Consider the following 24,713-nt stretch of genomic DNA (forward strand, 5'->3'; position numbering starts at 1 on the left):
ACAGTACATAGGAAATGACTCATAGAGGAGTTGAACCCAACGCGTGGGTGTGGGCGCTATTAAAACAAGACTGAAAGTTTGGGGTGGGTCATTCACACGCGCTGCTTTTGCTATGCTAGAAACCCATTTGTGGATTTTAATCTCTTGAAATCGCCGTGGAGATTTCAGTCCATAGAAAGCTCAATGGATTTCAATGCTACGTTGCGGTGTCTCAGCTGGATTACCATAGTGATCGCCACGCTTATTAATGGAATAAACGCTGATAAAAGTAAGGATATTCACATTTACTTGCTTAATATCTTCATGGTATAGCATAACATACGCTTGAGGTCTGTTTTTCCGTTAATACATGAAAGCTCCAACCTCTGTGTGTCATTTGTCCTCTTGCTATGAACATGGACGTGAAGTCAGTGGAGTTAATGACGATGAACTGCCTCATTCGTAATAGCTTCCTTTACTAGTTACAGTTCCCACCGGTTCCGCATTCCAATGCTCTTATTTCACTCCCGCCCGCTCCATGGGTCGTATTGTGCCCAGCTGAGATCAGTGCAACACAAGAAGCTTCAGCTTTCCAGCAGGAACATGAGGCTTGCACTGCCTTTGTTACTCTGGAATGTGTATGTTACTCCTGGAACGGGTTTCAATTGTAAAAACACAAAAAGAAGTCTGCTGTGGAAAAGTGTTAGGCATTGTCTTGGGTTAAGGTACCCATATTAATGCCCTTGTTGTATTTGATGCCTTTATTTAAGAAGTAATTCATTACAGAGGTGTTGCATTACAACAAGAAAATATTATTCATAGTCTTATGGATGTGCACATCCAAACATGCTTAGATCATCACAGTTCTCTAACAGAGGGGCCGAGACCCACTGGGGCCTCAAAAGCTGCCAAGGTGGCCTCAGGAAATTTTCATAAAACAACATGAAAAAATGTAATAAATAAAATATGAACAGTTTTACATCCAGCCGAGCTCTCCTGGTGCATATTATTGCATATTATCTTGGTATTTAAAGCTGACAAGTGGTTAATATTATATTATTTTGTTTTCATTTACATAAAAATGCTTTTGCTGCATTAATGACTTGCATGTGGGTCAAAGAATAGACATTTAAATTAAGAATTTTAATATGTCATTGAATTAATTCGTTCATTTTCCTTTGGCTTAGTCTCTTTATTCATCACGGGTCGCCACAGCAGAATGAACCGCCAACTTTTATTATGTCATTAAATTATGAAGATGTCAATAAATATAAATTACTGCTAAATTCAGGGATGGGCAGTATGTATGATACATGCATGTCAAATACATATTTTTAATACAAAATAGTATTTTGTAATTTGTATTTGATAGGGCTGATGAAAATGGCTTAATATTTTGAATCAAAAAACTTTAGTGTTTTGTATTTTTAAAATACTGTAAAATACTTTGTAAGAAATCTACAAGACATCATACACAGTTGAAGTCAGAATTATTAACCCCCCTGAATTATTAGCCCCCCCTGTTTATTTTTTCCCAATTTCTGTTTAAGAGATTTTCTCAACACATTTCTAAACATAATAGTTTTAATAACTCATCTCTAATAACTGATTTATTTTATCTTTGCCATGATGACAGTAAATAATATTTGACTAGACATTTTTCAAGACACTTCTATACAGCTTAAAGTGATATTTAAAGGCTTAACTAGGTTAATTAGGTTAACTAGGCAGGTTAGGGTAATTAGGCAAGTTATTGTATAAAGATGGTTTGTTCTGTAGACTATAGAAAAAAATATAGCTTAAAGGGGCTTATAATTTAAACTTTAAAATGGTTTAAAAAAAAATTAAAAACTGCTTTTATTCAAGCTGAAATAAAACAAATAAGAAGAATTGTTTGTCGTTAAAACAAACAACATAAAAATAAGTCCTTGCGATTCCTACAATACTTCATTGGCTGTTTCTAATGCCAGTAGTCGATCAAGGTCCACTGTATAGTTAATGAAGAGGAAAGATGTAATCCTTAAGATGTCACAACATATGAAACACAAACATTTAATATTCAAAAACTCCTAATACATTTTTACACTGAATACTGAAGTTCGATAGCAAAAAAAACTATTTCTGAAAAATTCTGTGAACAAAACATTTTAGTAACTCTTTATTAATAAAATATTAAGAGGTTGAATAATCAATGTACAGAGATGATGGCACTTTTACTGGCCACATTTGCTATGAAACATTGTAACTTCACAAAGTCAGTTTAATGGGAATGATTGATGGAATAGGTCAAATTGATGGAAGATTTGCAAAGAAATGTCATGCTTCTTTGTAAAAGTATTTTGTAGTATTTTAAAATACAAAATACAGTATTTTATTTTGATACACGTTGTGACTGGAGTATTTTGTAGTTTATTTTGATCCACCTAAAATGAAGGTATTTGGTATTTTATTTTAAAAAACATTCAATATATTTTTGCCCAACCCTGGCTACATTGAATGACATTTTAGTGGGTGTCTTCTGTAAATCATGTTAAAAATGTAGTCATAATTAATCACTTTGCTCACTTGAATTACATTATCTGAAGCTTGAAAACCCAGTAAGTGTTAGGTATAAAACATTCATCAGAATTTATTATTTGGATGTACTGATGTCCTGGATTATCACTAATCATAAGGTTTTAAAAGAAACGCCTAGTCCTTTTGGCTGAAGGACAATATGAGGAACTCGTGTAGGGGGGCCTTCAAATATTAACTTTGACAATGGGGGTCCTTGGATTTCAAAGGTTGTAAAGCACAGACATTGGCGGGTTGAAATTCAAGCTGATGTTTACTGATCATTAAGCTTGCTTGGGTGTGCATGATAAAACATACAAGGCTTTGAACATAATTGTGTCTATTGCTCAAGGGCGCAGTGGTGATAGAACAGTTTGTCTCTATACGAGCGACCCACATTCTCAACCTCAGCCATCAGATAAGAATGAGCTGAAGTGTAATTCTTTATATCCTGTACAGGTACATCAGGTTTTAATGCAAAATACATTAAACCATGTTTAATGACATGAAAACATGTACAACTTTGTTTTTTTTAATAATAATTTTTTCGGGGTTTTCACCCTTAATTGATAGGACAGTAGAGAGTATTGACAGGAAAGTGTGGGGAGCAGAGAAAGGGGAAGGATCAGCATAGGACCATGAGGCAGGAATCAAACTTGGGTCGCCATGAGCACTGAAGTGCATGTGTTGATGCACTAACCACTACACCACTGGCGCCAGCACATGCACAACTTTGTTATAATGTACTTTAAATGCAGCAGACACCATTGAATGTGCCATGCAGCCCTTGAAAGTCTCTACTAAGGCTCATCATTCATTCAATTTTCTTCGGCTTAGTCCCTTTATTCATGAGGGGTCGCCACAGCGGAATGAACCGCCAACTTATCCAGCATATGTTTTACACAGCGGATGCCCTTCCAGCAGCAACCCAGAACTGGGAAACACCCATGCACACTCATTCACACCTATACACTTTGGCCAATTTAGTTTAATCAATGGCGATGCAGTGGCGCAGTAGGTAGTGCTGTCACATCACAGCAAGAAGGTCGCTGGTTCGAGGCTCGGCTGGATCAGTTGGCGTTTCTGTGTGGAGTTTGCATGTTCTCCCTGCGTTCGTTTCCTCAGGGTCCTCCGGTTTCCCCCACAGACTTGTGGTACAGGTGAATTGGGTAGGCTAAATTGTCCGTAGTGTATGTGTGTGAATGTTTCCCACAGATGGGTTGTGGCTGGAAGGGTATCCGCTGCGTAAAACGTGCTGGATAAGTTAGTGGTTCATTCCGCTGTGGTGACCCCAGATTAATAAAGGGACTAAGCCGAAAAGAAAGTTCATGAATGAATGAGTTTAATCAATTAACATATAGCACTTGTCTTTGGCACCCTGTGGAAACCCATGCGAACACTGGGAGAACATGCATACTCCACACAGAAATGCAAACTGACCTCGTACCAGAGACCTTCTTGCTGTGAGGTGACAGTGCTAACCACTAAGCCACCTTGGCGCCCACTAAAAGCTGATTTATACTTCTGCATCGAGTGATCGGTGTGACCCATGGCGCCTACCTTGTGTGTTACCGTGCATTTATACTTCTGCGTGCTGTTGTGTTGCTCTGCAATAACACTTCGGAAATGCGAGCTGACTTTTACGTTCCTCTGTGTCGAGTTTCTTCGCAGGTGTTTTGTTTTTTCTGAACATTACCTTAATGGAGAAGTAGCTAAAACTTGCTCATTCAGAGGAGGTAGCCGGTGACAACTTTAATTATAAGGTAAACACAAAACAAAAGTTTCCTCTGGAGCTCCTTCACGGGACTCAACACTTGTAAACAATCAAGGCTCTCAGTACCGCCCACACTCGTCACCGCCACCAAGCCAACCAATCACAGAGTTTGCACTACAAGTCGTTGTGTTTACTTTTTTGCATGGTGCGCGTCAGGTTGGTCAGCCACGGCGAGGGCTTTGCAACCGCTCGAAAGCTCCGCCAGAGCATATGTGTGCGCTTGAAGCAGAAGTTTAAATCATATTGATGATAATTGATGACATATCGATGATAATTAATCAATGTAATATGCATGCCAGACGTTGGCAATGTCTCTTTATAAAAACTCCATGCACCTAACCTCATATGCAGTTTTCAATGTACAATTGTTTGCCATTGTCTTTTTGGTTGTCAAATACGCTCATGTGCTTATAGACTGAACATGTACATATGCATTGTCACTGTTTTCACTAATAGACTTTTGAGATGACAACAGCATTGTCAAAAAATAAATAAATGTGGACTTTGGTTTCAGGATGCTGTCGTCATGCAAAACTAGCAAAATGCATTTCCAAGAATGTACTTTTAAAGTTGACAAGTACCTGTGTGAGAAGTGCACCAGATTTTACATTCAGGGTTTTGTTTGTCATGCGAATTCAGTAGTGGACTACAGGACTGTGTGTGTTCAGGTGCTTAGTCATGTGTCTCAAATGGCATTGCCACCTAATGTTCTGGCATATACAGCATCTGTAGTTATTTTCTTAAATCCATTGCAATGGGGCTGCTTTGAGAATGATGTCTTCTATTATTTAAATGCACAAATGTGACCCTGGATCCCAAAAACTGCCTTAAGTGTCAATCATCTGAAAGACATGACCTAAAAGCTGAATAAATAAGTATTTTATTAGTGTATTGTTTGTTAGGATGAGACAATATTTGGCTGTGATACAACTATTTGAGGGCGACACAGTGGCTTAGTGGTTAGCCCTGTCGCCTCACAGCAAGAAGGTTACTAGTTCAAGCCCCAGCTGGGTCAGTTGGCATTTCTTTGTGGATTTTGCATGTTCTCACCATGTTTGCGTGGGTTTCCTCTGAGTGCTCTGGTTTCCCCCACAGTCCAAAGACATGTGCTGTATAGGTGAATTGAATAAACTAAATTGGCTGTAGTGAATAAGTGTGTATGGATGTTTCCCAGAACTAGGTTGCAGCTGGAAGGGCATACGTTGTGTAAAACATATGCTAGATAAGTTGGCGGTTCATTCCGCTGTGGCGACCCCTAATGAATAATGGGACTAAGCAGAAGGAAAACGAATAAATGAATGAATGATTGAACTATTTGACAATCTAGAATCTGAGGGTGCAAAAATATTGAAATACGGAGAAAATCACCTTTAAAGTTGTCAATATTAGGTACTTAGCAATACATTTAACTAAACAAAGATCAAGTTTTGATATATTTACTGTACGAAATTGACTAAATATATTCATGGAACATGATCTGATTTTGCCATAAAAGAAAAATAGTTAATTTTGGCTCATAAAATGTATTACCACAAATATACCTGGGCAACAAAAGACTGGATCCAATGTTGAAATGTTTTAACATGAATAAAAAAATGGTTATTGTAGTTAAATAATCATAGTTTAACCATGGTATTTATAGTAAAACTGGTTTCAAATGGTAATGTGCTAAAAAATCTATCAAACAAAGAAACAAACAAACCCCTACATGTTTACTCTACTATATTAAGCATAGTCAGCGAGCATTCTCACATATTTAAATTGAGATCAACTGGCCAACAATTGACATCTGATAACAGTAAACATTGTATTTTCACAGTAATTCAAAGCATTTTCAAAAGCAATGACACCTCTTCTGTCTTTATCAGAATCAGCCTATGCTCGTCATGTGTTTGACTGCAGGTGATATTAGCTTGCAGATGTTTATCGTCAGCAGACCGCAGCTGTAAGCTTTAGTGACTTTCTGTGGTACCTGCCTCACCGCGTTTTCCCTTTATGAATCTCCCCTGATTACAAGCATGTGCGCACGACAAACTTAAGCCCGGCAGCTCTCACAGATGACGCGTTCTTACTAGCCATTAGTTCTCTTAAAGTCACTTTTCCATGTCCTCAGATCTCGCCGTGGGACACTTTGCGTGCACTCCAGGGCCACATCATAGTCTGGCCATCAGCTTAGACTTGCTTACGCACGCAGAGCATGAGTAATACCGTTTCCCCGCGAGTGCAGCACCACATCACTACAACGGAATTTCCCAGCTCATTTCATATGAAATAGAGGCGAAGCAAAGAAAGCTCTTGGATGTAGCCTTTTTATTCAGTCAAACGTACCCACATGCGAAAATCCAAACCCATTCGAAGTTATCAGGAAACGTGCAAACGTGTTTTATTGTCAGTGTCGTTGTTTTCTGCTACTTCTGTCTGACACCTTTTAAGTGTGAAATCTGTCGCTTTTTTTGTCAGGTTCAGCTCTCTGTGCGAAATCTGAATTCTGGAACAATGATGCAGCTGTATGTGTGCCTTGTTATGAGTGCAAACAGTACCCGAAAATTCCATCATGCGACACATGTGAGTATATTCGATCAAAGTTCATGAACAGTGTGAATTTGTTGTTCACATCTAGCAATTCTGAGTTTATTAAACTGTACCCTAGTGAAAAAAACATCTTAAACCAGCCTAGGCTGGTTGGCTGGTTTTAGCTTGTTGACCAGCCTGGTTTTAGAGGGATTTTGGCCATTTCCATCTTGGTCTTAGCTGGTCAGGCTGGAAAATGACCAGCTAAAACCAGCTTGACCAGCCAAACCCAGCTATGTCCAGCTTAAACCAGGCTGATCAAGCTGGTTTTAGCTGGATTTAACTGGTCATTTTCCAGCCTGACCAGCTAAGACCAGGCTGGAAATGGCCAAAACCCCTCTAAAACCAGGCTGGTCAACCAGCTAAAACCAGCCAACCAGCCTAGGCTGGTTTAAGCAGTTTTTTTTTCAGCAGGGTAAAATCATCAAGTTTATATCAAGATATAAAATTGTAAGATAAAATCTCACGTGTTCATTGAATTAAATTGAGATTCTACATTTATAATCTAAATAAAGATTAATACAATTTGCTGAAAATGATTCAAAGACCCAAACCAATAAAGAGGTCTGATCTTTCCATCACTACAGCATGAGTTTGAACACTCATGAGAATGCATTGTAAGTGGATGGTTTCGCAATAGGTCAGAGCTTACGTACACAGAAGGAGTGGTCAGATTCTTTCTGTATGATCCGAATAGCTGGACGTCTTCCAGTAACATTGTCCTGTGTTTAAGGCCCACCCATAGAGCCTTCGGATTCCTGGAGGGTGGCAGCAATTACCAGTTTATCTGTCCTGGCAGCCGTAATTGTTTTTGGAGCCTTACTCATAGGCGTTCTAGTACATCAGTGCAGGTCCAGGAGGACCTTACGTGGTGAGATGTTAACATTACAGAATTTTTTTTTAACAATGAGTACAAGACTGAGAACTAACACAACTTTTTCTATCCACAGATCCAATTGAAGAGACAACGGGACCTCTTTATGCAGTATAGGTTCTTAAAACATTTTTTGTTTTTGTGTGCTTTGGAAGGGATTTCTTCGGTTCATGTGCGATCTCCTAAATGTTTGCAGCTCATGGACCTCAAGGTGACAGCATATGGAAATGGACTGTTACTCCAGTGAATTAATGCTCCAGTTGGCGAAGCATTGGCTGGTACCTCAACCACAGAGTGTTCTATGAGTAGCATCTAAATTGTCTAATTTATTTCATGTCATGCATAGCGAATAGTTATGCACAAAAGCTGCACTGAGACCTTGTTATCACTGTGCAGAATGAGTTTGTAAACCTTAGGTGCTAAATGACACACAACGGACAGCACGATAGCATATTTTACATTCCTTTTTGTGGAACACTTAAGATGCTTTGACGGGTGACAGGTCCTGTTAAACTGTTTTTGCAGAAATTAGTTTAAGGCCATTCCTGTTACAGTTATAGTGCATTTCCCCAATTTGTTTAATATAGTAGAACTATTTTCCAATTTTTTACACCAATATGCCTCCTAAACAGATTTAGTATGGCACATAGCCATTTGAATGTATTTGTATACTTCATTTGTACAGTTTAGTTATATTTTTTTATAGTGTTGAAATACTACGCACTGTATAGATGTAGCCCTTTGTACAACGATGTTCTGACACTGACCGGCTCAGCAGCCCGTCTATGGCATTGATGAAGACTCTGGAGACAGAGGGACACTGCAAAGACACAGCAGCCGATGACCTGAAACAGAAGAATTGACAACTGACAATTCAGATTCTCTCTATCAAGAAACAAATAGCCGCAGGTGTCAGATTCAATCTTAATTTTCCTGCCTTTATGCACATACGAGATTAGATAGTGATATTTACATACTTGTATCTACATTTAATCTCCCATGTCTAATCGTCTTAGTAAAACTGTTACAAAAGGATAGTCATCCATTTTAGATGTGTAGCTAGCAATGGGCATTAGGAAATGTAAGTATTTTTATAGATGGAATTGAGGAATTTTTATAAAGCATATAAGGAGACATTAAATGTTTCGATCAAATCAAGCAAGAACAGGTGAATCTTTAAAACCTACCAAGATCATGTCAGAGGTTTAACTTCACCCTAGATAGAAAAAATGATTTTCTTTGCATTACATGTCCTTCAAAAAAGGGTATCTGCTCCACTTCCCACAAAGACTCAATGTACCTCATTGCAATCACTGCCATGTTTGTTATGAATCCAGAAACAGAAACTAGTGCAGAATCTTGATGAACATAAACCTGTGAAGCATGTTTAGCGCTGTCACAGTCTAGAGTAAAGCTGTTTGTGTATATGTGCCTTTACTCATTCACAATTACTCCACAGACTGCAGAGGAAACTATGGATTTTAATGCAATAAAGACAACTAATACTGTATGTGTGTTTTCTAATGAATGCATTCTTAACTGTATCTCATTCCAGTCTTCACACTTTCAGCGACAATGAGATGCCATTATGCACAACCCAATAAATCAATTCTCATTTGCATGATCTAAAATAGCAATGTAATGAACTGCGACTGCGAGTGTTAAAGCAGATAAGACACAAACATACTGTTATATTGTTTTATTCAGTTCAAGAAAGTGAGGGTATCAACACCTACAAATAAACAGCATCTGCTTATTAAGGTCCCTACTTGAGAAAGAGAAACATTGATCATGTGAACAAAATAAATATTTTATATTTAAGATATACGCAACTGATTACAGTGAGTCTCAGTTGTCAGTTTAAGTTGTCAAATGCAATTAAGCCATTAATACGTGAATGTTTACGACTTCTACTCTTAATTAATCAGTAAGTACTGATCTATAGGCTTAAAAGAAAACCATCTTACAAATAATTTTAATCCAAGAAGGGCGGTGATATGAAATGGCACATTGAAATTCAATCTGGCATCAAAGACAGACATAGAAGCCTTGATGATAGAAGCATCAAGCTAAATGTATTTTCTTACATTGAGTCTAGTAAGTTGCGAGACCTGAGCATTTTAAACCTGTTGAAGTGTTCAGTTTGTGAATTTCTGCCCTAACAGAGCCCGACCGATCATGAATTTTTGGGTCTGTTCATTTAGTTGTGCTCCAAAATCTGGTGAAGAACATACGTCCACTTCATAAAACGTTTACTAGAAAACTATGCACTAAGAAAATTGAAATATTTCAGTTGTTATTTCAAATACACTGTTGCGAATGTTTTTAGAGGTATTTCTTAAATGTTTACAACCATTATCTAGAATACCTACATAATCAACCGATCTAGCATTTATTACACATTTAATACCATGCATTTTGTACCACGTATAACAGTAATAAAGACAAGTATGCTTACGGTATAAATAGTTATTTTTTAAATAAATAAATATCTTTGAGATTTTCTACAGGACAGGCCTTAGAGAAGGTTGCTGTTTAACAGCCTTACCAGAGTAATTCATTATGAAACTGAAGGAACATCATGTGTACATTGGTCTTAATGAGACAATGAATTGATTTCAGCACATCTACCATGAGCAGTACGATAAATATAAAACCTCGAAATATGGAAGCACTTAATACAAACATAATGAGAAGGATAAATTGTATCCTTTTATCCTCATAATACCTTGTTCCAAGACGAAAAACCTTGTTCTGTTCAATAACACCAAATAATCGGTCGGACTCTTGAAGGCAGCACTGGGTTAGAGTCTGGACAGAAGTACTCATCCAAGCTCTCAGTCTGAGACTCATCATTGTACCTTACAATTTGTGCACTGTGTGGGAACACAAAACATGAAATAAAATAAAAATCTAAAATGGTCTCTGACAGGCACTGTCACTTATTCTAAAATGTCTACAGTATTACTGTCCCTACCAGAGGTAGTATCTTAGCAATGCCAGTCTTAAGCATCCGTTAAAGGACAACAATTGAAAACACTACAGTAAAGGAGGCAAGTCTCGCCAAGATCAGCATCTGTGTGCGACACCATCTGGACAAGTACAGCAGAAAACCTGACGTTGTAGGATTATTGGCATTAGGCCTTGGGTGGAGAAAGAGTCTTGTACTAGAATATTGTTTTGAAATCTTCCCTTTGAGCAGTAAGCCTGGAGCGTGGCCTTAGAGGAAAGGGTCCACACCCAGTCCCATGAATGCATTTTCATCCATGCTGAAGGAGGACTCATAAGTCTGTTGGGTATTCTGATGCATCTTTTGATGGTGCCGGAGGTTGGACTTGCTAGAGAAACGCTTGTCGCAAAGGAGGCAGGAGAAGGGTTTCTCTTTGGTGTGGATACGCCTGTGGCAGATAAGCTGGGTGGAGACCCGGAAGGCCTTGCCACACTCCAGGCACTGATAGCGTTTAGGTTCAGTGTGAATGCGCCGATGATTTTTCAGTGCCATGAGATTAGTGAACTCCTTTTGGCAGACGGAGCAGAAGAAGGAACCCATTTTGTGGCTGTTTTTGTGGTTGAGAAGTGAACCAGCGTGGCGGTAAGTGCGCCCGCAATGCTCACACACATGACTCTTCTCCTCCCTATCAAATCCCTCGCTACTTTCTTGCTGGTCTTGCGGCTCAGGGAATCCATGGACCCTGCTGAAGGCTGAATCGATCTTAGGTAGGCTCTGAACTCCAATCTGCTGGTCCAATCCTGCGTCCCAATCCAAACCCTGCTGCATCGCCATACCTTGCTCTTGGTGCGACTGCCCTTGCAAGCTGCCATGGAGCTCCTGGTGCTGCTGAAAACTGACCAGGTTTGGAAAATTCTGTTGACACACACTGCAGTAATAGGGGAGTCCCTTACTGTGCACCTCCATGTGGCTTTGCAGGTGTGCAAACTCACAGAAGGTTTTCCCACAATCGGGGCAGCAGTGGCGAGCCATTTGAGAGTGACTCTCTAATTCCCTAGGGTCTGTAAATGTTTTGAGGCAGAGAGTGCAATTCAGGAGGTCGGCAGAATGAGTTTTCTTGTGGTTGAGAAGGGACCCGGCGTGTCTGTATGAGCGTCCGCACTGATCACACCTGCAGCAAAGGACAACATTGGGATTAGATTAAAATAAAATCATTTTTAAATATAGGTTATGTGTTTAAGAAAGGTTTTTTAAAAAAAAGTAGATGGCTCACGTATAACATTTATCAGAGCTGTCTTGATTTACATCAGACTTTGGATTGCCATTTCTGTAACAGCGATGTCTTTTTAGCCCAGACTTTCCCTGGAAGTTTTTGCCACACGTTTGGCAGCTGTAATGAGATACTCCCCGTGCATGAATTTTTTGATGGTTGTACAGGATACTGGAGAGACGGAAAGCTTTACCGCAAGTAGGACAGACATACTTTTTCTTTTGTGTGTGAATGCGTGTATGGTTTCGTAAAGCCATGGGATTGGAAAAAGGCTTGGCACAAAATGAGCAGGTGAAGAGGCCAGTTTTGTGAGTGTTCTTATGGTTCAACAAGCTACCAGCATGACGGTAACTGCGACCGCAGATGTTACACTTGAATGGTCTTTCCTCTTTTTGTATGGCCGCTCGGTGGTTGTCACTACCTTGGGGGCCTAAATCAGGCACAGGCACTTCGCTACAGCGGTGTCCTTGAAGTAGTTCAAGATCGGGAAACACAAGACGGCAATGCTTGCATTTTAAATCCTTTTCTTGTTTACGACCCCTGACCTTTGCTTTTGGTGCTGCATTCCTTTTCTTGGTTGAACAAGTGTGGTTAAGTAACTGTTTGTTTCCTCTGAAGGCCTTTCCACAGTCTTGGCAGCGATGTCTTTTGACAGCAAAGTGTATTCGTAAATGGTTCTTCATTGCTAGCTGGTTCGAGTAGGTGTTGTTGCACAAAGCACAGTAATATTCACCTGTCTTGTGAGAGTTTTTGTGGTTGACCAAGCTTCCCGCATGCCGGTAGCTTCGCCCACATTGATCGCAGACAAAAGGACGAGGGTCCCTTGGATCTCGTTTCTGGGCCTCTTTTTCTTGGCTAGACTGATCACTGATAGAGGTTTGCCGTTGTTTATGACGTCTGCTCATTTTCTTTCTGCTGGGATTATTAAGTGCCTGCATTCCACTCCCTGAGGCATTCCCGCTCATCTGCAACAGTGTCTGAATTTGTTTGTTGAGCTCTTCAATCTTTGCCTTGTTTTCCTGATGTACCCTCTGGTGGTTCAACAGTTGTTTATAAATTTTAAATGCTTTCCCACATTCTGCACAACGATGTCTGGTAGAGAAAGAACAAACATTTTAATGAACAAAAACTTGGTCTTAAAACAATACAGATGGAAGTATGATGTTATTTTGAGATTTCAACATACATTTAAGAACAAAAACTTACTTTTTAACATCGAAGTGTGTCCTCTGGTGATTCTTGAGGGCCAGCAAATTATAAAAACGCTTTTGACAAACAAAGCAGCGAAACACTCCAGTATTATGTGACTTCTTATGATTGAGTAAAGATCCGGCATGTCTGTATGAACGACCACATTGGTCACACTTGTATTGTCGCTCTCCATGTGGCCCATCGAAATTATGGATCTGAAATGTACTTCGAAGAAGTGGCTTCTTTACACTTTTTTCCCTCACTTGTCCATCTCGTTGTCCCGTGCAATTGTGGTTATTGAGGTGATATAGATCGATGCAGCTAAAGCCACATTTCCCACAAATAACACTTTCCATTTCAACTTTTGGTTTGAGCTCATTCTGATGATCTGATGCAAATTGTTCTTGTGGATTACTTTCCATATTGCTATGCAAAAGTTGGTGAGCTTGTAGGTCCTGCTGCTCTGCAAAGCTCTCTCCACATTCGCTGCAGATAATCAGACTGCAATCACTCTGCTGATTTTCACTCTGTTCATCTCTCTTGACCTCCACAGAAGAAACCAATGATGGGCCTGATGCTGAAGGTGCATCATGAGTTTGAGTATGACTTTGAAGGTGGCTTCGCAGGGCACTCATGCTAGTATAGTGATTCCCACACACAGAGCACTGATACATCTCTTCATCGTCTTCTTCTTCATTGTCTTCACACTCAGCTTCGTCTTCACTCTCACTTAACTGATCATGAATGTTGTCGTGAAAGGTTTGCTGATCAAAATAGGCCTCAGTTGAACCGTCATTGTGCCCAAAACCAACATTCTCCCCTGATTCTCCTAAGAAATTTTGATGTTTTGTTTCATGAAAGTCAGTTTGACTGGATGAGCCATTCATCATGTTTTGATACTGCTGATTCAAGAGGGGACAGATGTGTGATTTGATTCCTGCAATATCAGAAAATGTTTTACCACAGTCTGCACACATGTGCCTCTCCATGAGGTGTTCATCCTGAGGTAGGTGTTCATCAGAATAGGAATTGTCAAACTGCTCATTAAATTCAGTAGAATCAGTCTCCTCCACATACTCCTCCTCAGAATCATCCTGCACCGGTTCTACTAGTTCCTGAGGAAGGCCTAACATTCCACTTACATCACCCTCCTGTGATGCAAAGGTGCCCTGATGACTCTCATGTGTTAAGGGCTCTGAAGAAAGCCAGTCACCCTCAGAACTAGCAGCCAAAGATATGGGTCTGCCCTTATGGATCCTAAGGTGGCTTCGCAGAGCCGCCAAATGTGGGTAGCTCTTGCGGCAAATAGAACACTGAAAGATTCCAGTTTGATGAGATCGTTTGTGATTTATAAGACTGCCTGCATGCCTATAGCTTTTACCACAGATGTGGCATTTGAAGCGGCGATCAGAACTGTCAGTTTCTTCTACTTTGATGTTACCAAAACCCTGTGCTGAACAATCCGGATCAAGGTTTTCTGATGGTGGGGTCACTGGTTGTCCCTGAGCATGTAGAGTCAATGAATCATCATCTAAAGTGTTTGGTATGTATATATGACCATTTTCCATGGGCTCTTCTGATTGGTCATAATCAACAGATTTATCAAGTAGTGGAGGCAATGGTGGAGTGTCACTAGAGGGGGGATAAGGATTAGACTCTGGGGAATGAATAACATTATCGTTGTAAGAAAGATTGTGCTCCTCTGGCAAGTTGGTAGGGAGCTCAAATGATACAGAAGAGGAGTTATGCAACAGAATGTGATTTTGAAACTCATCATCAGTAACAAAAGCAACTTGACAAAGATGACAAAAATGGATATTAGCATCACCATTCTGTGGCGTAACATCAGGGGCCTGCTCTTGCTTGCAGTCAGTAAGAGCAAGTTTAGGGGTTGGTGCACTGTGGCGGCCTCTGGTTTTACTGTGGGTTCGCTGGTGACTAGTAAGTGCAGCAAGATTGTTGAACTGTTTAAAACAGATTGGACACTCAAAGACTCCCATTTGATGAGTCTTTTTATGGTTTATGAGGCTTCCGTGATGTCTGTACGTCTTGTCACATAAGTCACATTTAAATGGCCTGCCTCCGGCATCATCGTCAGCTGCTGTGTCACTTTCTGGGGTGCAGTTTAAAACATGTTCTGACACAAGACCGTTACTTTGGCTGTTCATTGGAGCAATATTCAGCTTCATGTCTGGCTGCAAATCTGGCATAATGTCAAAATCCACCTCATCAAGATTCAACTCATCATCTTTATCATCATTTTCGACGTGACTTCTTGCAGAAATTTTTGTCTTGAATTGAGAGCCTTTATTGCTATGGACCTTTTGATGGGTGGCTAGCTGAGTTGCAAGGCGAAAAGCCTTTCCACATTCTGTGCAAGCATATTTCTTTCTGGACGTATGAATGCGCAGGTGGCTTTTGAGAGCCAATGCATTGGAGAGGTTCCTGGAGCATATAGGACACTGAAAAGAGCCCACCTCGTGTGTTTTTTTGTGGTTAGCCAAGCTGCCAGCATGCCTGTAGTCTCGTCCACATTCCTCACACTTAAACTTGCGTTCCTCTTCAAAGTTATGAAAAGTGTTTGTATGCTCCAAAAGACTGGGCATGCTTGAACATACTACACCATAATGTCTACGCGAAATGCCTTTGGTCCGGCCCGGCTCTTGCATAGCCATAATGGTACAGTATATTGATGAGAAATGTCAATAAAAGCCAGTTTGAATGAATGTGAGAGACACACCTGTCCTCACTATTAGCAAACTGATTTGTTCGGTGAGATTGGAATGCAAAGGCGACATTCAAAAGATCTGCTGAGAATATGTTCCATTCCATTCCATTGGAAAAATTTAACTGGGAAGATCCAAGTGCAGACAATGGATAAAATCTGAAACAGGAAAACCCATACATTATTTACTATTAAGTTCACACAGGGCAGTTGCATAACAAAAAAGTAAACAATGATGAAAAGCAAACATTGCTTTCTAAAGTCATGACAAAAGCATTTAGTTTACATAACCAATAAGTAGGGCCAGACAGAATCTGCAAACATTTTTTGCTATTTCTGCACAGAATTTTGTAAAAATCTGCAGATTTATGCGAAACAATTTTGGGAGCATCAGAACTAAAAACTTAATATATGAAATAAAAAATAATACCTTTTAAAACTTTTATTTAATGTTTACAATGAGACTCCAATTAGATCCACTTATTTGGTAAACAAAGCAAGTCTCTTATGTAATATATCTAAAACACAGAAGACAGAAAATATTACTTACAAACTGTTTTGCAAATAAATCATGTGAACATTTTCATTTTAGTTAATAATGATACTGAAATTAACTTAAAACTGAATAAATATAAATTTACACACATTTACACAAGTAAATACCTCAAATGACGTGATGGGCTAAAAATCCCCGGAATTTTGTGCACGCAGATTTCGACATTATATGCAATAAACTAATTAAAGAAAGTAGCCTAACAGTTCAATAACACACTGCACTGACTTGTAGGAAAATTCTATCAACATAGTACTAATATCTGCTTGGCCTTGGCCTCATGTTGTTTCAAACAGGCATGGGACGATAACCGTTTTCAAGGTATACAGCAGTTTGGAAAAGTACATTTTCTGTAATACCGTTCCTAAGGTATGTGTAAGATTTTTTATTTACATTTGTTTTGTTTTTTAGGACAACAGTATCTCCATCAGAAAAGATATCCTAAGATGATGTTTTAAATTGTAAAGAAATCTGTGCTTATAAAACTAATCAAGACAGCAGAAGTCTATGATTAATTTTCATTATATAGCCTGACGTGTTTACTGCTCCAAAATATTTTAAATCTTTCCAAAAATAATATACATTTCTTTAAAAGGGAAAAAAATGTTGTGCTTTACCCAGACATTTAAAAGAATGTATTTTAGAGCAGTAATCACAATACCATGATACCGTAAAACCATTATATTTTCAGTGCTTGATTTGTAAATTTCGGGGTAACGGATTCGGCATGTTACCAGAGGAGGGAAAGGTCTCGTGGATGAAAGTGAAGGGGGGCGGGGGGGGGGGGGCTTGTTGTCACAGATAAAAGTGAAAAGCGCAGCAGGGCGTGTCGCGGATGAACTTGAAGAGGGTTGGGGAGTCGCGGAAGAAAGTGGAGAGCGGGGTGGGGTTGCGTGTGAAAGGGGGGATCGATAAAATGAGGTGCCCAAATTAAGCCCTGTATATTTTTATCCAAGGTTTTCATACCGTCAGAATCTTATACCGCCCCATGCCTAGTTCCAAAACCTGTATGACTTTGTGATCAAGTAGAGTTGGCCCACCATGGTCAAGGTGAAAGAGCCTTTAAATGGATAATTCACCCAAGAATAAAGATTCTGTTATCACTTACTCACTTCTTTCTTGTTTCAAAACAAGTTTACTTTGTTTCTTTAATTACACACAAAAGAAGCTGAGCAATTCTATGCAAATGTAAACCTCACCATGAAAATAATTAGAGTTTCGACAAAATATCTAAACTGTTTCTGTGTTTTTTGTGCAAGAAAATATTTTACAGTGCTTTAAATCACACAAGTGTCAATTTCACATCTGTCAAATCCATAACGGAGAGAGGTCACATCTGTCAAATAAAATAAAATCACTCGTTTTTGTTAAATGAAGAGCCAACTCTTATCCTTTTGATTAGCATTATTTCTTTTGCGTTGTGCAGATCACAGAATTTCTACAAAGTATGTGGTAGACTGTAAACTCGCAAACGTTTTTGGTCACATCTATAATGCATGTTTATTTTCCTCATTTAAAATAGAAAAAATGTTAACAGATTGATATTTTTCTGACCCCATAACTCTGTTTCTTTTTGTTTTGGAAAATATAAACAGATATTTCAATATAATGTTAACATATACTTTCTTTGTGAATTTATGCATTCAGATTTTACTGCAAATGTCACATCCATAACGCTGGAATTGCTCAGCTATTTTTAAGAAAACAAGAAACCTGTAAACAGCGACTTCCACAGTATTTGTTTTTCCTACTATGAAAGTCGATGATTTGTTTAAGACAAACGGGAAACTCAACTGATTGGAACCACTGAAAGTGAGTACATTTTAACTTCTGAGGTAAACTATTCCTTTAACATGTGTTTTTATTTGTGGAGGCATACCAAAGAAATGATGCGTCACATTTTAAAATTTATTTAAAAATAAATGCCTTCCATAAAAACACCCCCTCCCTTCCTCACTTAAAAAAACTTTTAACAGAACTTTATAAAACGGATTTTAGGTTAAAAATTTATTTATTATAAACATTTACTTAATGTTTTAATGACACTATTTCTTAAGTACAGAGCGTCTTTAAACACCGATTAAACCAACCCTAAGCTGTATTACATTGTATTACATTAGTAACGTTACATGACGAAGGTTTTCTATTGTTGAATCAATCGCCAAACCGTTTAGTCCGTGCTGTTATTCACCTTTGTCCAATTTTAAAACGTACAATCATTTTGTAATAGAAGTATGAAAGACCAACCAATAGGCTCCAGCAGTTAAGGTGACAGGCTTCCTCACACAATGGAGCTCTATTGACACAGTAAACAATTCCCCGGTACATTAGCCAAACCGCTAGCTTCACAAGCTCAATCTTCTACACATTATATTAATCAATCGTTTAATTACGCCTTTAGTCGTGGCTCAGAATAGTACAGTCGATAATATACGTGTTGTTTTCTCAATATGAGGAGAATAACGTGTACTATTTGGGAGAGGCAGTAGCATCCCATTCCAATGCGAGCTAGTTAGCATTTGGCGGCTAGAAACTGCGGCTAACAGTTCAATCGAACACAAACAAACAATGAAAAGATGACGCTGGCGATATACGTACTGAATGTCGCGGTCTCTTTTTGTGGTGTCGGCGATTAGATGTTGGCACTCCGTTCACTTTATTTTAGTTTCAGGACGGGCGTGTTCGTCCCCTCTTTTTTCTACCAATTGTCTTTCCCCCATCCCACTCAACTCACTTCCTGCTCTTGTTGCTAGGAAACAGGAAATGTGCATCAGTGAAAAAAGTCCGTACGTTCTGTTTCCTTTGACATTCTTTTACTTGAAATGTAAAGCATTGCTCATTATTTCCACCGCCTACGCCATATAAAGGACAGTTTTAATGAGTGTAGTTTTAACACACGGGAATTCAAGTTCATACGTTTCCTAAATGTTTGCTTACTAAGGTTATATGAACGTCCGAGAATGATTTGTAACTTAGCCACCCACATAACTGTCTTCAATCATTAATGTCACATATATCTACACTTAACTCTTACACAGATACAAAATCAGCTCTTGTAGTTTATCAATTTACTTCTATAATGTGATCTACCACAGAAATTGCCGATAAAGTGACCTCTTTTAGTTTGTTCACGGCAGTTTCCATCATTAAAAAAGCTAAACGCACAACTTTTACAATAAAGTTATTGAAAATAAATGTTTAACTAATATACGACATCACAGGAACCACACCATTATCATTTTTATCCATTTAACATTTATGTTATATAACCGTATATGCACAAAACAACTGCATATCCACGTACGCTGAAGTATGCATATTTCCCCTCCCACAGGCTCTCTCTCTCTCCACCCCATTTTTATCCCACTCACCATCCACTGTTGTCCGCAGAATTCTTCAGTAAGAACGCTAAAGGAACTGAGGTATGGATAGTTGTGATATAAAATAATTCAGATCATTTTGGAGGGATTCCCCAAGTGGCGAGTGAGGAAGTCATGAAGGCTCACATTTTTGCGTTGGCTGGGTAATTTCGTCGTGGTCCTAAAGCCGCCGACCTTCTCTTGAGATTGAGCGATTTTACAATTCATTATCAAAGACACGCCTGCAGCCTCTTACGGGAAAACAAAAGGTACGTTATGTGAGCTTCAATTATTTGAGAGTGATGACGAAACATAAACGAAACCCTGTTGTGTAGAAATGCCGTGATTATGATAAACTGACAGAAGCGACTGCAAATTGCTTTGCATGTTCAGCGGTCCTAAAGCCAGCCATTTTGTGTTATTGTGCATTCTGAAATACTAGATGTAATTATGTGATAAAGACGTGTTCGTTTGCTTTTTGAATTGCCACTGCGTTGTATATGCGTTACTTAGAATTGGTCATGGTTGCCATGTTTCATTTCTGCTAACATCGACATGTAAATCAGTTTGTATACAAGCCGCACAGATGGCTACTTCCTTTGAGAACAAGAGCGTCTTTCCCAATTGTCCCTGAGGTCCTAATGCCGGCCATTTTGTGTTGCCACCCAATCTCGTATTTAAAACATTTCTATTAAACAATTTCTACTAAAATACTACATGCTAATTTTATTATTTATACTCATTATGTTACAGAGTCAAGTAAACACCCAGTGTTATAACACATTAAGTTAAACCTGCATTAAACCTGTCATTTCAACAATTGTCCTTAAATTAGACAGAATGACTGAACAGAAATGCATTTTTAAAACAACAGTAAAAAGTGTAGTGAGTGGTACGTTGACAGAAACTATAACTAGAACTGTGGTTGCCAGGTTTAGGTATTGAGATAAAGTTGGTTTTATATTCGCACATTCTCATAACTGTCCCCTTATTGTTTACCCAGCTACTTTGACTATTCAATCTGAAATCGCATACAAGTATGACTTTAAAACAACAGCACAATCTAATTGACTGTAAACAATGATGTACTTTTTAATATTAAATATTAAATTATTAAGAAGGAAGTCAGAATGTGCGAATATAAAACCAAATTTACCTCAATGTTTTAGGTAAGAAATTGCGTGTTTGCATTTTACAATAAGATTCCATTTGTTAGCTACATTAGTTGAACTTGAAGAAGTATTAGTAATCTTAACATTATTAACAATAGCAAACAACTTTGAGTTGGGTATTAATTGAGGAAACAAGAACTAACAAACCTGTATGTTAGCTATATGTTTACTGCAGCTATGTTTATTGTATCATCCATAGTTAGTTTCATATGTTTTGATAATTTTGGTGAATAATTTTGATAGAATATAGAATAGTGATGCTAAATTGCTGTTTAAAAACATTTTGTGATGTAAAGTGTGTTCAACCTTGTTCTTTTAAAGAAATAAGCAAATCAATGACATGTAAAGAGCAAAGAATATACCTCGAAAATAAATATATACAATTGTCACATAAAATTTTTAACCTTTTCTATAAAATCAGGGAAAAAAATTAACAGACTTGCTTTGTTTTTTTTTAATCCCCCAGCATCATCAACATGGCTTCACCCCAACCAGGTATCCCATCAACAACAGAGCAATATACTCCACCACCATATGAATCTGAGCCCAGTAAAGAACTAGACAATGTGGCAGAACAAGCTACAAGAAGGAGAGGCAAAGGGAGACCACCAAAATCTTTACACACTTTTAAGTGCTCGAGCTGTCAGGAGGTCTTTACCAGCCCTTCGGCCTTACAGAGCCACAAGCTGTCAGTACATGGTAAAGACAAACAGCAGCAATACACCTGTGGTAAATGCACTAAGATGTTCTCTACCCGAGCGCAGCTTTCTAAGCATCAGCGCTCCCATTCACCTCAGCGTCCATTTCAGTGCCTGCAGTGTCATAAGGCTTATAAGACTCCAACGGAATTACGCAACCACAGCCGTTCGCACACTGGGGAGAAACCATTTGTTTGTTTGGACTGTGGCAAGGCATTTATGCAGGCCATTTGCCTGCGTATCCACATGACACAGCACAGCGGCGAGAGGCCTCACTCGTGCCCTCTCTGTTCCAAGAGTTATCCCACACTTTCCAAACTCAAAGTGCACCAACGGTCCCACACCGGTGAGAAGCCTTACTTTTGTGTAGAGTGTGGGAAGAGTTTTGCAGACCCTTCAGTTTACCGCAAGCATCGGCGTAATCATCTAGGCCACCGGCCATATTCCTGTGCCCAGTGTGGTAAAACATACACAGAGCTGAAGGACTTGAAAAATCATGAGCGTTCACACACAGGTGAGAAACCTTACCTGTGCTCGGACTGCGGCAAAGCCTTCTCCCGATCCTCATCATTGGCGTGCCACTTGCGAATTCACTCCAAAAGCAAGCCGTACCAGTGTGAGCAGTGTGGAAAAGGTTTTACTCAACTGTCCTCATACCAGTCTCACCTTCGCACCCACTCTGGTGAAAAACCATTCTTGTGCCCACAGTGTGGTAAGATGTTCTCAGATCCCTCTAGTTTCCGCAGACACCAACGGGCACATCAAGGATTCAAGCCATACCCTTGCGACAAGTGCACTAAGAGGTTTCGGCAACCAGCGGATCTTGCTGTGCATCAACGCGTGCACTCCGGCCAGCGACCCTATAAATGCCAACGTTGTGATAAAGCTTTTGTAGCTTCTTGGGACCTTCGGCGCCACATGCTAGTGCATTCCGGACTGCGTCCCTTTGCTTGCACCGAGTGTGGCAAGTCTTTTACAGAGCGTTCCAGCCTGAACAAACACAGAAGGGTGCATTCAGGAGAGCGTCCATACAAATGCCAGCTTTGCTTCAAGTCATTTGTTGTGTCTTCAAGTTTGCGCAAGCATGAGAGGACACACTTATCCGAGAGGCCGATACAAGTTCATGTCACTCCAGAATCAGCTCCAATGTTTCCCACTACCCTTCCCCAGTTTTCCTGCTCTCACTGTGATATGATATTTGGGACATGGGAGGAGGTGCAGGCCCACACCAGCCTTCACACCATCTCTCCCCCATCTGATCCTTCAGTTTTGGCTGTACCTGTTGACCCACATGTATGTGTGACTTGCCAGACAGAGTTTGTTAATCTGGCTGATCTGCAGGCACACGAGAAACTGCATCCCAAGCCTCGACCCCACATTTGTGACCAGTGCGGAAAAGGTTTTCTGAATAAAGCTGGTCTTCGTAAACACCAGCGTATCCACTCAAGTAGTCGGCCACATAGTTGCAATGTTTGCGGAAAGGCTTTTCTTTTTGCTGCCTATCTACGCAAGCACTTACGCACCCACCGTGACACAGAGTCCTCACCGTCTCTGCCTCAGACAGACATGGCACACACCCAACCCTTGCCATCCCCACCAAGTGCTGCATCACCTTCGGGATCTGAACCCACTGCTATTTCCCTTACTGTTCCTGTTACCTTTCAGACAATACCTGCCCATGTGTATATAGACAAAGAAGATGGGCTCTGAACTTACAGATAACATTGTCGGATGCTTTGAACATCTGTTTGGACAATGTTCACATTTTGTTACTGGTATTCTATACTAACAGAACAGTGAGAGTGTTGAAAACGGAAAAGCCAATACAGTCGTTTTTTTTTTTTTTTTTTAAAGATGGATTAAATGCATCAGTACACAAAATTTCTCATGAAATATTGTCTTTGAATTTCTTTGATAATGTAGGAGAACATTTATATTTAGGGATGTTGAAAGGGTTGCTGAGAGGTTTTTTATTTTTAGGGTATGTCTGAATCAAAGTGAAAGTGAGAGTATGTAGTGTCGGAATCAAATTTTATCTTATGTTCTATATGTTTAGACTCTTGAAATCAGTGTAATATTTTAATCACAAGACCAATGACTTATTTAAATAAATACATTTCTTCTTCTCCATCAATTAAATTTCAAATTTTGATATCAGGCAATAAGCAAGATGTGATGGTTGATATAACAGTGATTACTTCTTGGAAATGCTATAATGTTTCTTTGCAGTGCAGTTTAGCAGTATTACCTTTAGTATTTCTTTTCCTATACCCCAATGTCCTAAAGTAAACTATACTTCATGGTGTTGTATTATATTTGTAATATTTAATGTAGATGTACAATACCAACAAAGACTGTAGAATACACAAGACTTGTCACTTGTATACTTTTGAATGGGGAAATGTGTAGTTTTCAATATGGCGAATGAAGCCCCGCCTTCCAGTACAGGAGCCAATCAGCGATCACTATAGAATGACAATTCTCTGGGGGAGGGCCTTGGACCAGACATGAGTTTCTGTTTGTAATATAGAATTTAATCGTAAGCTTGGCTAGTAGTTTTGGAGAATTGATGTTTCCCGATTCAGACAGAATGCCCAAGCATACTGCCCGAGAGGCATGCACCGAGTGAAATGACTTGCCTTAAAGGGACTATGATACCAATCACCAGTCAATCTTGACTAAAGTTATATTTAATATTATATTTAAAAATGTAAATCTAGATTTGTGTGGGCGGCACAGTGGGTAGCGCTGTTGTCTCACAGCTAGACGGCCGCTGGTTTTAGCCCCGACTGGGTCAGTTGTCATTTCTGTGTGGAGTTTTCTCGTGCTTCCCCGTGTTCATGTGGGTTTCCTCCTGGTGCTTTGGTTTCCCCCATAGTCCAAAGACATGCGCTATAAGTGAATTGGGTAAGCTAAATTGTTCGTAGTGTATGTCCAGGTTGGGGCTTGAGCGCTGGGCTAACGACCCACCTCGTAAAAATTAGATCAGTGGTTCCCAAAATAGGGGTGGCGAGACAATGAGAGGGGGTCACTTGATGATTTCC

The 24,713-nt window shown here is 39.4% G+C and overlaps 3 protein-coding genes across 5 annotated transcripts; 2 read left to right on the top strand and 1 right to left on the bottom strand.

The window, feature by feature from the left end:
* LOC130238534 (uncharacterized) lies at positions 1-9,261 on the top strand. The gene is made up of 4 exons (XM_056469588.1): positions 1-268; positions 6,767-6,871; positions 7,611-7,748; positions 7,828-9,261. Exons 1-4 carry the CDS (start codon positions 184-186, stop codon positions 7,866-7,868), a joined length of 369 nt encoding a protein of 122 aa, XP_056325563.1. The 5' UTR covers positions 1-183; the 3' UTR covers positions 7,869-9,261.
* Positions 9,262-9,435: 174 nt separating this feature from the next.
* On the bottom strand, positions 9,436-19,925 carry znf646 (zinc finger protein 646). Of its 3 annotated transcripts, XR_008838639.1 has the most exons (6): positions 19,812-19,925; positions 19,039-19,189; positions 13,178-16,046; positions 11,975-13,063; positions 10,729-11,872; positions 9,436-10,627 (listed from the first exon to the last, which is right to left on the bottom strand). XR_008838639.1 is itself a non-coding variant. In XM_056469585.1 (5 exons), exons 3-5 carry the CDS (start codon positions 15,835-15,837, stop codon positions 10,972-10,974), a joined length of 4,650 nt encoding a protein of 1,549 aa, XP_056325560.1. In that variant the 5' UTR covers positions 15,838-16,046; positions 19,039-19,189; positions 19,812-19,925; the 3' UTR covers positions 9,436-10,971. The 3 variants fall into 3 exon arrangements, 2 of the variants coding, with proteins under 2 accessions (XP_056325560.1, XP_056325561.1); XM_056469585.1 differs by having other exon boundaries at positions 9,436-11,872; XM_056469586.1 differs by lacking the exon at positions 19,039-19,189 and having other exon boundaries at positions 9,436-11,872; positions 19,812-19,901.
* A 59-nt stretch (positions 19,926-19,984) lies between these two features.
* Positions 19,985-23,955, top strand: znf668 (zinc finger protein 668). Its single transcript, XM_056469587.1, has 2 exons — positions 19,985-20,068; positions 21,438-23,955. The coding sequence occupies exon 2, from the start codon at positions 21,448-21,450 to the stop codon at positions 23,377-23,379; it is 1,932 nt and encodes a 643-aa protein (XP_056325562.1). The 5' UTR covers positions 19,985-20,068; positions 21,438-21,447; the 3' UTR covers positions 23,380-23,955.
* The last annotated feature ends 758 nt before the right edge of the window (positions 23,956-24,713 follow it).

The sequence above is a fragment of the Danio aesculapii genome, chromosome 12, assembly GCF_903798145.1.
Source record: "Danio aesculapii chromosome 12, fDanAes4.1, whole genome shotgun sequence".
Lineage (NCBI taxonomy): Eukaryota > Metazoa > Chordata > Actinopteri > Cypriniformes > Danionidae > Danio > Danio aesculapii.

Coding starts and splice junctions, on each gene's coding strand:
- znf668 (XM_056469587.1), top strand. CDS start 21,448: ATGGCTTCACCCCAACCAGGTATCCCATCAACAACAGAGCAATATACT.
- LOC130238534 (XM_056469588.1), top strand. CDS start 184: ATGGATTTCAATGCTACGTTGCGGTGTCTCAGCTGGATTACCATAGTG. Junction 269..6,766: donor TGGAATAAACGCTGATAAAA/GTAAGGATATTC, acceptor TTTTTTTGTCAG/GTTCAGCTCTCTGTGCGAAA. Junction 6,872..7,610: donor AATTCCATCATGCGACACAT/GTGAGTATATTC, acceptor CCTGTGTTTAAG/GCCCACCCATAGAGCCTTCG.
- znf646 (XM_056469585.1), bottom strand. CDS start 15,837: ATGGCTATGCAAGAGCCGGGCCGGACCAAAGGCATTTCGCGTAGACAT. Junction 13,064..13,177: donor ACACACTTCGATGTTAAAAA/GTAAGTTTTTGT, acceptor TTTCTCTACCAG/ACATCGTTGTGCAGAATGTG. Junction 11,873..11,974: donor AGCTCTGATAAATGTTATAC/GTGAGCCATCTA, acceptor CCTTTGCTGCAG/GTGTGATCAGTGCGGACGCT.